Source organism: Euleptes europaea, chromosome 7, assembly GCF_029931775.1.
Source record: "Euleptes europaea isolate rEulEur1 chromosome 7, rEulEur1.hap1, whole genome shotgun sequence".
Lineage (NCBI taxonomy): Eukaryota > Metazoa > Chordata > Lepidosauria > Squamata > Sphaerodactylidae > Euleptes > Euleptes europaea.
The window spans coordinates 52,446,555-52,459,780 of record NC_079318.1 but is presented as its reverse complement, the minus strand read 5'-3'; the positions used below and the strand labels follow the sequence as shown (position 1 = coordinate 52,459,780).

Genomic DNA, 13,226 nt, shown 5'->3' with positions numbered 1-13,226 from the left:
TTTATCTTTTAGCTTTTGCACAACTTCCAAACAAAAGAAACAAACTTTAAAAACAACAACCATGCCTATTTCTTTTGATTTACTGTTTTGTCCAACACTTAGTGGTGCCAGCCAAAATTGATCCTTATGCCAAATTACTGAAGATTGCTTGATATTCCAAGGCATAGAACAGTCTCTTGTGGCTCACGGAAAATTACTCAGGGTTATTGGAGAATGTTAAGTCCTTCATAAGACTTTGTTTTGATGGATCCTTGTTGCTCTTCGAATAGCATGTTTCCTTCTCACAAGTCTTTCCAAGAAAACTGATCTGCCTGTCACTACAGGGAGAAAGGGGTCATATGCCAGCTTCTGATTTGGAGGCTCAAAATCTGCCGTCTGATGGCTGCCCAGGGCATCGGAACAAGAAACATCTTGGCCCAGATTGTCTTCTTTGTGTAGAGTCCAAGTAAAAGAATAGCGTCCAGTGGTGTAAGTGGAAAGCAGGGCCAGACAAATGAAACTCTGCTTCAATGTGAAAATGACCTGGTAGAAGGCTAAAAATATTTTAAACCTGCTCCAACTCCAAGGCACAGGACAGGTCTTCATAACTTTTAAAGATGCAAGTCTAAAGCATGATAGCTTAAAAGTGTTTACTAAGGACCTACACAGACGGACTCCTCCTTGTTCTGTACCACAGAGCCATGCATAAGAGTATCAGAACATACTTGCTCAGACCAAGACCTGTGTGGCATTGTATCCAGAGTGATGCCTTTGGGAAGACCCATGTGCTTGTCTTGTGCAAAAGGAACTTGTGTTACCCTTGGATGCCTTTCCCTTGCTTAAGGATGTCAGATATGTGGATTGTTCTGCTGACTTTAGTTCCCCAGTCCTACGCATGAAGGTCGCTGGGTGACCTTGGGCTGGTCACAGTTCTCTCCGAACTCTCTCAGCCCCACCTACTTCAAAAGGTGTCTGTTGTGGGGAGGGGAAGGGAAGGTGATTGTAAGCCGGTTTGATTCTTCCTTAAGTGGTAAGAGAAAGTCAGCATATAAAAACCAACTCTTCCTCGTCTTCCTTGTCTTCCTCGTCTTCCTCCTCTTCCTCCTACCACTCTTCTTGACAATCCAGTGTAAGTGTTAGCAGGATCCACACCAATACCATCTTGAGATAGAAGAAGAAGAGTTGGTTTTTATATGTCAATTTTCTTTACCTTTTAAGGAGAATCAGACCGGTTTACAATCTCCTTCCCTTCCTCTTCCCACGACAGACACCTTGTGAGGTAGGTGCGGCTGAGAGAGCTCTAAGAGAGCTGTGACTAGCCCAAGGTCACCCAGCTGGCTTCATGTGGAGGAGTGGGGAATCAAACCCGGTTCTCCAGATTAGAGTCCACCGCTCTCAACCACTACACCACGCTGCCGGCTTGTACAGGAGACACAGCAGGATTAGAACAGTTTTTCTGGGGCTAAACTTGTTACTTCAGCACTGTGGACAAAGCTGCAAAAGTTACTAGCCTACAATTTTTTATTCGCTTGCTTGGTCATGCATACTTTGGTTAAGTATTTGGGACCTGCAAAGATATGGGGGACAACCAACTTCCATAAAGCATTTCTTGTTTTGTCTTTGTCATGTGGAGGTGATTTTTAATCATCCAAGGCAACCAGGTAAGTAGCGGCTTTTTACAACATCTGATTGATTTATTAGTGAAGCTTTCATCCCACGTCCTCCAAGAAATTAAAGAGAGGCCCTTTAGATCCAAATTACGGTATGTTGTTGTGTTGGCTTTCCTGCCCTCCCCCCCGTAGCCAATAAATCAGTGGGGGCAGGGGTAAGGAAATGTTAACACAGTGGGTTGGATCCAGCTAGCTTTTCGACTGGTGATAAAGGAAAAAAAGGTGAAGAAGTCTCCTTTGAACACCAAAAATCCTATGCTGAGATTCATGGAACCTGTGTGGACGGGAGCTGTAGTAAGGAGGGAAATTAGGTGAGATTGAATGAAAAAGCTAGCTAAACTCATTTTGTTCACCTTACACCAGACAGTGTATTAGCTGTGTGTGACCAGTGGGATGTGAGTCAGAATATTACCAATGCTTCTTATTGTAATGTATGGGTTGGCCTTCTGCCTCCATTGTCCTTGTGATCTGGATTAGGCTGAGTGATTTTGTCACTCAGAAGTTGTCTTAGCCGATCAAGAGCCTGAACCTCTGTTTTTGACAGGTTTCCTTAATACTCTTAGCTGCTTGCCCCTCTTTTAGGGCTTTATTGGACAGGCTCTCAGCAGCAGGTTAAAACTCTTGAATACTTTAAAGGAGCCACTTGTGAAGACAGTAGTGTAGGTAAGCATGTTGTATGAATGGAGTCCAGTTTAGCCCCTGCTCTTGTATATCACTGACTTCTGTCTTACCTCATACTTCCTTCCACTTGATGCTGTAGAACCGGATTGACTCAGCTGTGCTTTCAGCAGTAGTAGTTGGGCATGCTGTGAACTTTGGGCAAAGCTGATCCTGTCACTCCTGTCTTTAATCAGCCATCAGAGCAGTCTGAGGTCAGTACACCCCCTCCAGGCCCATTGATTGCCCTCTGTTTTACTGAGCAGTCTCCTTCTTAATTGACCCTTATGGCAGTCCTTGGATGAACTGTCCCCCACACAAATGCATTGTTCTTCCCTGTGTTGAGTTGAAAATGAACCAAGAGAGAGGTTTAAGAATCCTTCGTTTATAACTAAATCGGTGATTTTCAAATATCCCATCTTTTAGGGAGCTTTCTGCCTTGTTTTATCTGCCATAGAATGTGTTTCTTGCAGAGGATTCCAGGGGGATGTTTCAGGGCAGGTACTCGGCTCACGCAGGGCTCTGGTTGAACAGTTGCATGGTGATTCCTGATACATGCAATGTTCTCTCTCCTATCGCTACACATTGTGGGGGAAGAAAAGTACGAGCATGGAAGCTGTGTTTCATGGAAGCCATTAGAGGCCATTCTGAGTAAGGAATGCCTAATACGTTTGAGGGTTTCCTGGAATTCAGATTAAAACCACTGTACTAAAAGAATTAGTGTTTGTTTAGCATTTATTTTTATATGTTTGTTCATTAGTTCGCACGAAGCCAGCTGGGTGACCTTGGGTGAGTCACACTCTCTCAGCCCCACCTACCTCACAGGGTGTCTGTTGTGGGGAGGGGAAGAGAAGGTGATTGTAAGCCAGTTGGAGTCTTCCTTAAGTGGTAGAGAAAGTCAGCGTATAAAAACCAACTCTTCTTCTTGGTTGGGGTTATTATTTTTATATGATGGAGACCAATCTCCTCATAGAGACATAGAAACATAGAGTTGGAAGGGACCGCCAGTGTTATCTAGTCCAACCCCCTGCACAATGCAGGAAATTCACAACTGCCTTCCTACCCCACACCCCCAGTGACCCCTACTCCATGCCCAGAAGATGACAAAACAACAACAACAACCCTCCAGGATCCCTAGCCAATCTGGCCTGGAGAAAAAGTGCTTCCTGACCCCAAAGTGGCGATCAGCACTACCCTGGGCATGCAAGAAAGGGCCACGAGAGCCAAACGCTGATGCAAACCTTCCTGCCCTCTCTCTCATGATCTGCCCAAGGTCATAGAATCAGCATTGTGTCTGAAAGTGTTCTGAGAATGCCCTGTGGACAATTTGATTAATTTCAGTAGTACTTACTTCTAAGTGAGCATGCTTAGGATGTACTTTTCTCAACTTAAGTGGGACTCTCATGAACACATAATGCTGCCTATCCTGAGTCAGACCATTTGTCTATCAAGTATTGTCCATATTGTCTACTTGGATTGGCAGCAGCTCTCCAGTGACTCAAGCAGAGGTAAGCATTACCTACTACCCACTTTTTTTCGCTGGAGAGGCCAAAGACTGAACTGCATGCAAACCAGGTGCTGTACCACTGGGCCATGGCCTGTCCCCTCTGAATCCAAGAATATATGGCATTAAGTAAGTTTCAGTAATTGTAGTGAAGGCCCAAAGTGCTACAGTTACTCGTTATCTTAGAGTGTGACTCTGTGTCATGGTTCATGCATAACACCAAATTGTGGCTGGTGCTACATGAATTAGCCCTGTGCTTACAGACTTTCCCCCCTTCTCTTTTCTTCTCACTTATATGGGATCAGAATGGTCTTAGTGATTCTGGGCAAAGGTCCAGGATGTGAATTCCTTTCTCTGTCTTTTATAGGGCCACTTAACATATGCAGTGAAAAGCATGTATTTTCCCCACTTAAACTCCACACCAGTCTTTGTTTCCTGTCATGTGTACTCATAATCTACATGCAAAATATATATATATATATGTATGCATACATGGTGTACATGCCAATGTCACACTTCCCAGTATATATGTGAGTGTGTGTGTGTGTGTAAAGTGCCTTCAAGTCGCAGCCAACTTATGGCGACCCCTTTTGGGGTCTTCATGGCAAGAGACTAACAGGTGGTTTGCCAGTGCCTTCCTCTGCACAGCAACCCTGGCATTCCTTGGTGGTCTCCCATCCAAATACTAACCAGGGCTGACCCTTCTTAGCTTCTGAGATCTGACGAGATCAGGCTAGCCTGGGCCAGTATATATACACAAAACTAAAAACATCAAGCGCAAGATTGTCCCATGTGCCAACTTCTGTGCTCATTGCATGTTGTTTCCTACATGGTAGCACCTTGCACATAGAGATTAATAAGATGTGAGGAAGCCCTGAGTCTGAAGTCAGACGCAAAACACTCTGTTCTCTTAATTCTTAGGGGTTTTTTTGTAATTAAAAGCAGTTTGCAAAAATATAGAAAGATCAGACACTTTGTTATCTTCCAGGAGATGTGCAATACAAATATTTTTCCTACAGCCCCTATATCTAACTTGTGTTTGCAACTCAAGCTGTTGTCATAGGTTTCCCAGGATCAGGCGTCTGCTAGGTTCTTCTTTGTTGTCTAACAAGTTCCTCTCGTGCTACTCTGATTCTTTGCCATCTCTGTCGTAGCTAACTGGAAAGCTCTTCCAGAACAGAATGCAGCCAGGACTAGAATCCCTCATGCATTTCTTACTCCTTCTCCCCCGCTGTTCTGAGGTTGTCTCTGAACAACCTCAGAACATGGATATAAAGCAAGTCCCCTCCTGTTTCTGTGGTGCCTGTTCTGGAAGACACAGTGCTGCTGGCGCTGTTTTGATTTCTTGACGGAACCGGGAGGCTTTTTGTTGATCAAAATCCCAGATTTTAAAAAGGCAATGGTGGTTTTTAATCCTGCCGCAGTAAAAAGGCCCTGAACACATTAGTCATTAATAAAAGAAGTTTTATTTTGGGAAGGGAGAACGGAGATGTGTCAGTGGCTGAGGTATTTACGGGGAAGGTAGTGCCATATTCCCACTTCTTATGCTAGGGCTTGCCAGCAAATGAAATCTTTGCAGCTCTTCCGTTTTGAAAAACTTAACAATATGCACATGTGGATGTGGACGTTCTCTTCACAAGACAGAACCTGTTGAAGGTATGCCTATCAAACTGTTGACTGATTCTTTCCTACCAGGAGTATAGTCTAGAGCAGGAGTTCTCAACAAGGGGGGAATTTTCCCCCAGGGGGAAATTTTAGGGGTCCAGAGGGGGAATTGGGACCACTATTCAGCAAAGCGTGTTGTCCTGTAGATTATATACAATCTGTAAAATTGTAGGTTTTTTTTAGTTAGACTATCTTGGGAAGGGGGGAATTATATTCTGAACAATGGTGAAAGGGGGGAATGGAGCAAAAAAGGTTGAGAACCACTGGTCTAGAGCCATGGCCCATGTCCACCTCACATCTCAGGAAGAACATTAATTATTACCACAATGCTTTGGTATTAAAAGGTACTTGTAACACCATATAGATGAATCAGTAGGACATTTATCTAAGCCTCGATAGATGGGGAGTCCTTGCCTGATACCAGAAAGCTAGATACTTGCTTTGCTCCGAGTACTGTGGAAAGTGTGGAATATTCACTGTTAAGGCTGCTGGAAGCTATGGAGTATTAACGGTTAAAGCCGCTGAAGAAGGCTCTGGTCAAACTTTATTATGCCTTAAAAAATCATGATGGTGTTCTGAGCTAATAGCAGCTACTAGAGGAGAGTTTGATTTTGCCAGGCTGATTTTGTTATGAATGTGGCCAGCAGGAATTTGCTGTTGATATGTGGTAATATGACCTAACCACTGGTGTTTTTTTCCTGCTGCCATTTTATTTTAGATTCCAAAACTTTCTGTTTTGGGAGATCGTGCCAAACTATAGCCTGATTCACTGTACCACAAAGGAAACGCTCTGTGGGAAACACGGAAAAGTGGGAAATGGCACCTGCCATCAGTGCGAAGATGCATCTGAGCTGTAATTTATATCAAGTGATCGGAGCAATTTTGAGGGGAGGGACCTATAATACAGTCGAGGTGGCCAGCCTTTATTACAGGATTGGCATTTATTGATTCACAGGCAATCCCACTTTCCTCAAATGGCCTCTCCTGCATAAATGATTTCCACACTGAGGGTGCCCTGTCCCGTTCTTTGCCATTGTCGAGCCCTAAAGCCTTGCTGTGCAATTAACAAGCTGAGCTCTTTATTGATAAAACAAATTGATTACTTCAGTTGCTTTTGAAGCATACTAAGGAAAGTAGTTGACATGTACTAAAATACAATTCTCATCTTGGTTTCAATTATTGTGCTTTATTGCTTTTTGCTAGCTGTGGAGCAGTTTAAAAAAAATTACCATCCCATAGATTAATACTTCCACAGAGACTAAGGGGTGGCAAAGTATTAATTTTTACAGACGTTGTTAAAGAAAATGTGTGCATGTGTGTGGAACCATAAGGAAATGTTTTATCTTCAGGCAGTGTTTACATACAACTTTTAATTTTGTACTTATCCCATACTACTTACTACAAATGAGATGATCAAATAGGTACACATAGCAGGAGTGTATCAGGGACATATGCTCTGTCCTTGACAGCTTCAAGTTGGAGTGTGTGATAAAATACCTAAAATAAGTGTTCATTTTACATACAATAACTGCAAATTCATAAGAACATAAGAAAGGCCATTCTGGATCAGACCAAGGTCCATCAAGTCCAGCAATCTGTTCACACAGTGGCCAACCAGGTGCCTCTAGGAAGCCCACAAACAAGATGACTACAGCAGCATTGTCCTGCCTGTGTTTCACAGCACCTAATATAATAGGCAGGAGCCCCGTGGCGCAGAGTGGTAAGCTGCAGTAATGCAGTCCAAAGCTTTGCTTACGACCTGAGTTTGATCCCAACGGAAGTTGGTTTCAGGTAGCTGGCTCAAGATTGACACAGCCTTCCATCCTTCCGAGGTTGGTCAAATGAGGACCCAGCTTGCTGGGGGTAAAGGGAAGATGACTGGGGAAGGCACTGGCAAACCACCCCGTATACAAAGTCTGCCTAGAAAACATCGGGATGTGACATCACTCCATGGGTCAGGAATGACCCGGTGCTTACACAGGGGACCTTTACCTTTAATATAATAGGCATGCTCATCTGATCCTGGAGAGCATAGATATGCATCATGACTCATATGCAAAAATCTCTGTAGAATTCAGTGTATAACCTGTATATGTACAGATCATTTCACAGTTTCAGAAGTGTATGTTTCTCTACTTGTACACACAGGCTTGAAGCCTATACCTTCGCTCCATGTGCAGTGGGAACTGGAGTTTGCTTCCTCTCATGCTAGATGCTTTGGGTCTCTTTGAAAAACATTGGAAGGGCGCTAGCAGAAATGCCTGCTGCCAGAGGAGAGGAAGGGAGCTCCGCAGCAGGGGAGGCCTCAGCAGTACTCACAGAGAAGGGTGCACAGAGCTAAGTTATAAGATCCAAACCAGAGCGAGAGCCCTGTAAATATAAATATAGAAGAAGAGTTGGTTTCTATACCCCGATTTTTTTTCTACCTTTAAGGAGTCTCAAACTGGCTTCCCTTCCTCTTCCCGCAACAGACACCTTGTGAGGTAGGTGGGGCTGAGGGAGTTCTGAGAGAACTGCAAGTAGCCCAAGGTCACCCAGCTGGCTACATGTGGAGGAGTGGGGAAACCAACCTGGTTCACCAGATTAGAGTCCGCCTCTCTTAACCACTGCACCACACTGACTATACCTATCTATGGATAGATTTCCCATTAGTTTAACACCCCTAAGGGCCAAACCAAATGGACAAGAGAGATTCTGTGGGTTCTCTCCATTTTTTAAACAGTCAGCAGCCCCGTACAGTCCCTTTCCCCATCTTCGGAGCAGCAGCACAGGGCTGCTAATTAGCTGTTCGAAAAACCACGAGAGATTCTTATCACAGATCTCTCACATTTGTTTTGGTCATAAGATTGTTTGGAGCTAGCTTTTAGTAGTTTGGAGTTAGCTTTTAGTAGTGCTTCAGTTGAAAGGTCAACTATCAGTGTAAGAAATAACCACTAGGTTTTGAACTATACAACACTGTGTAGTGGTGTATGGAGATCTGAATGCCTTCTTAGGTTTCCATGTGGGGGTGGTTAAGTATTTTGTGTATCATCCTACCATTTGTTATGGGATTTAGTGATGAGTTAACGCACGTGGGCTTGCAGGCCCGAGCTTTGAACTGTGAGAGCAGTATTGACGGTGCATCTTTCCCTAAGATGGGGGAAAGGGGGGTGTCTAAATGGCAGAAAGGAGTTGCACTAAATCACGTCTTCTCATCAGAAGAAAACAGGCCACTGTTCATCTTGGCGGTTTTTATCAGGTCCTTGAGGAGATTACGAAGGTTCTGTGTTCTAGCCTTTTTACCCTTTATGGGGCAACTAGGATTTGTCGTTGCAGTAACCCCTAGATTACGAAGGACACACACGCTGGTTCCTTAACACTCCCGGGACCTGCGCTGTGAGGCTATGGTGGGCTGTGTGACCTTGGCGTGTGTCCACTGCAACAGTAACAAACACAACATTGTGAGGCAGCTTTTGGAAACAGAGGTCTGCAGTGATCGGCTTAACTGTGCTCCTTCTTCAGTGGTCAAGAAGAGTTCATTTTATCCTGATCAATTCAGATGGTGACGCAAATAGAAATGTTATTTCTTTAATAGAATAAGGTTTGTTTGCAACAGAGGAGGCAAACACTTCCATGTGGATAGAAGCCTATGGTGTAGTAGCTGTAGAGTTGTTGTTCCTCCCCCCTTTTTTAATATTCTGTTTGCAGTAACGGTGAACAGAGCATCTAAAATAACCACTTTCACATTGCAACAAACACATCATCATTTGCTTAAAAAGAGTTATAATTACAGTTGACGAAGCATGGCCACCATAAAAATGCATTAGTTTAGCTTGACACATTAATTACCTGTTTTTGCAGATGTTTTTATATATTGTTGTGCGAACAGTTTACAAAATAATTACAGGAAAGTCATATGGAAAACAAGCTAAGGGGGTGGATTCTCGCCTAAATATTTTCATTCATGTGAATTTGTGCGAGGCGCAGCTGCTGTATAGCAAATGGGGAGAGAGAGAAAGAGAGAAAGGGAGAGAGGAGGAATCTCGAAGGGTTTTTATTTGGAGGTCTGTCATCAACATTACCACACTTTTTATATCTTTCTTCAGGGGAGGGTAGTTTTTAATCATTTAAAACAACATTGCTCTTTAAAAAAAAATCTGATTTGGGTGCAAAGCTTTGGTTTTTATCAAATGAAGCACAAATATCTTCTGCTATCTAGGAAAACATCTAAATAGAAAATGAATATTTTTCTTGAAGTAGAATGACCTTGCATTATAAACTATGAAGAATATTTAAGTACTTTAATGTGGTTAACACAGCTATTTCTTTTTTTTTAATTCTCCAAGTTTGAAAAACTTAAGATGTGTATTTAGAGATATTGCAAGGACTTACATGTCCTATTGAAGATCTCATGTGTTGGATGTATGGATTTTAAAATTTGGGAATTGTTAATTTCTGTGTCTGTGGTGATTGATATTTATGCAGAGATAGAGCACTTTCTTTGTCCCAATTATATTACAAGCAGTAGTTATCTATACTTCTCCCCTCCTTTTCAATTCAGAATGCCTTGAGCATAGGAAAAGGGATATTTATTTAGGAATTATAAACCTTGGCTTCTTAATGCAAATGTTTTATATATATTTTATGTAATATTCAAATATACAATTAGAAAATGTTATTAAATAAGCTATTACAGTGTGAGGTGTATATGTATAGTGATAGAAATGTCAAAAGGGAATGTCCAAAATTTGGTGAGAGATGAATTCTGATAATCCTGGATGAAGTTTGTGAATGCCTGAAAATAAAAGCATACATGAACACATGAAGCTGTCTTATACTGAGATAGCTATTTTGACTGGCAGAAGCTTCCCAGGGTTTCAGGCAGACACCTTCTACTTTCCCTACTTCCTGATCTTTTCAACTGAAGCTGCCAAGGATCAGATCTTCTGCATGCGAAGCAGATGCTCTACTTCCACAGCCCCTCCCTTCATATATGTATTTCAAAATTTAGGAATAATTAAAAACGGCTGTGTCTCTTTGTGGTGGTTGATATTTATGTAGTTAGAGAATGAGAGACATTTCTTTGTGCCAATGATATTACAAGCCATAGTTATCAGTAGCCAGGCTCTCTGTCTGTCTTTTGCTTAAGACTGCCTTGAATGCTGGAAGAGTGATACTTATTAACATCTGAATGGTTGGCCATAGATACCTATTTTCCTCAGGACCCACAATCCCCCAGGGTCAACATGTTTGCAGAGATCAGTGGGAGGAGGTAGGCTGGAAGGTTCCGTTCCACCACTGAAAAATTTAGATTGGATCCAACCCATAGAGAGGACTTTACTGTTACGATAAAATGGCATTAGCTTTATAAAAATGTGAGAACCCATTTATAAAAATGGGTTCATTGGTGATGACTTATATTGATTGCCACTTTGTCTCTGGGCAGTAGCCACATTTCAAAGTGTGGATGTTGATGTACCCCTTTGACTGTCTTCTGGTATTGAGTTGTTGTTCATCAAGATCTTTCCTAGAGGCCATTCTCTAGGTGCCTCTGCCTTCTGAGGTGCATAAAAATGTAGGGAATAGATCTCTGTTTTCTTTGTCCTCCAGGTTAATGGCTGGGTACCAGATGAAGAATCTGTTGTTTGGTTCTGTTTTGGTTTGAGTTGTAGTTGTGTTTTTTCCTGATCACAACTTCGTTGTGTTGTTCTCTGGGTTGGTTAGTTCCTTTATGTTGTTTTTCTTCCCATTGAAAATGGTCACTTCATTAGGGTTACCAACCTTAAGGTGGGGCCTGGAGTTCTCCCAGAGTTACAACAGATCTCCAGACTATAGTGATAAGTTCCCGTGGAGGACATGGCAGCTTTGGAGGATGGACTGTATTTTAAAATTTATTTATTTATGTGTGTGTGTGTGTGTGTGTAAAGTGCCGTCAAGTCGCAGCCGACTTATGGCGACCCTTTTTGGGGTTTTCAAGGCAAGAAACTAACAGAGGTGGTTTGCCAGTGCCTTCCTCTGTATAGCAACCCTGGACTTCCTTAGTGGTCTCCCATCCAAATACTAACCAGGGCTGACCCTGCTTAGCTTCTGAGATCTGACGAGATCAGGCTAGCTATAGTTATATTCATAACCCGCCCTTCCCCTGCACAGCAGTACTCAGGGCAGGCAACAACAAATTAAAATACCCTGAATAAATACGTAACTTAAAAACTAAAATTTAAAGCAGTATAACATAGATGGCACTAAAAAGACAGTAGTGTGCAAGCAGTAATAGTACGCCTAATTACATCACCCGGCCTAATTACTGACCTCCCCAAATGCAATTCTCCCCAAGGTGCCCCCTCCAAATCTCCAGGAATTTCCCCAAGCCAGAGTTGGCAACCCTATTGTGTTGGGGAGGGTGGGATATAAGACTGAAAATATTTTGTCTATAACATTAAAATTGCTGAGATGCATTCTATTTTAATGGCCAAAGTTTGAATTTGATTGAATGGTTAATAATAAAGTTTGTGATGGTTGTTTAATTTGTTGTCAATTGTCTTGAAGGTTAGGAAAAGTGGGGTGAAAATATTTTGACAGCACTGGCTTGACTCATTCATTTATTTACACACAGTCTAGTTTGAGGGAACATTTCCCCTGTAGTCTTGTCTGCCAATGGACCATTGTGTATTCTGTGGTATTCTGGGGCATATCTAGGGATATGTGATTAGTGTGTGTAGGGGTATGGGATTAGTTTGCATAGGGCATCTGTCAGGCTGGTTGGGGCTCATCATCGCGCCATGTGAATTGTGAGTGTGTCTGCACAGTTCCTATAAGTACATATTGAAAGGGATGATCTATAGCTAGATGGGCAAACTCAAGGAACATTTGCCACTGAGGAATCCCTAATAAGCTTCCAGTGTACCCCAGCATTCTCTGGAACACGTTTTCTAAGCCGCTGACTTAAACTAAAGTATGCTTAGAAGGGAAAAGGTTGAATATTACTCATTAACAATATATTCTCTTATGCCACTTAGGGGAGTCAAGTCCAACCCGTCGTGAAGCGGTGAAGAGAAAGACCTCGGAATATCTGATGAGAGCAGAAAAAATTTCCAGCCTTTATTGTAGACCCTCATCAGAAGATGGATCAATTTGTGGGGTAGGTTCCCAAAATAATTAGAGCTTTCTGGGGTTGTCTTTGTAACTCTGTGTGTTCCCCCAATAGGAAATTCAAGCAGTTGAGGATTAGCAGAATGAATTTTGCAAATTAAGCAAATATGTACAAATATGGATCAAAGGTCTCTGGAGCACTACACTTCCATTTGGACTCATGCCCCAACCTCATGGACACGAGCATGATAAAAGGATCATGGATACTTTTTCTATAAAAAGTATGAATATCAGATCACAGACCACCTTGTGTCTGTCTAGCTTCGCCCATAGTTAATCATTTATGAAACTGGATTTTTTTGTGTTTGGAATTCAGACTGAAGATAGCCTTTAACAAATCTTGCCGTTGCCCTTCCCCAACAAAAAATTCCCTGAGGACCTTTCTGTTCTTAGCTTAGATGTCTTTTGCTGCAGTCACACGAAACTGTGTGTGATTGTCGATGACTGCTCTCATGTAGCAAACATTAAAAGTTCCAAATTTCCTGTCTGTCTACATTTGTATCACAGAAGGACACAAAAGGGCAAATGAGTCTTTCATCTTACTTTGAACAACCCTAAGAATAGTTGAAGGCAGCTAGTTGCTGTGAATTGGGAAAGGGGAAAATTAATCCTCATAACTGGAT

The 13,226-nt window shown here is 42.4% G+C and overlaps 1 protein-coding gene across 1 annotated transcript in view; it reads left to right on the top strand.

Annotated features, from left to right (window-relative positions):
* RPS6KC1 (ribosomal protein S6 kinase C1) overlaps window positions 1-13,226 on the top strand; it is a 122,723-nt gene that overhangs the window by 47,101 nt on the left and 62,396 nt on the right. Inside the window, exon 8 of the mRNA XM_056852992.1 lies at window positions 12,471-12,592. Within this exon, the coding sequence (XP_056708970.1) occupies window positions 12,471-12,592 (122 nt within the window). The remainder of the gene's footprint in view (window positions 1-12,470; window positions 12,593-13,226) is intronic.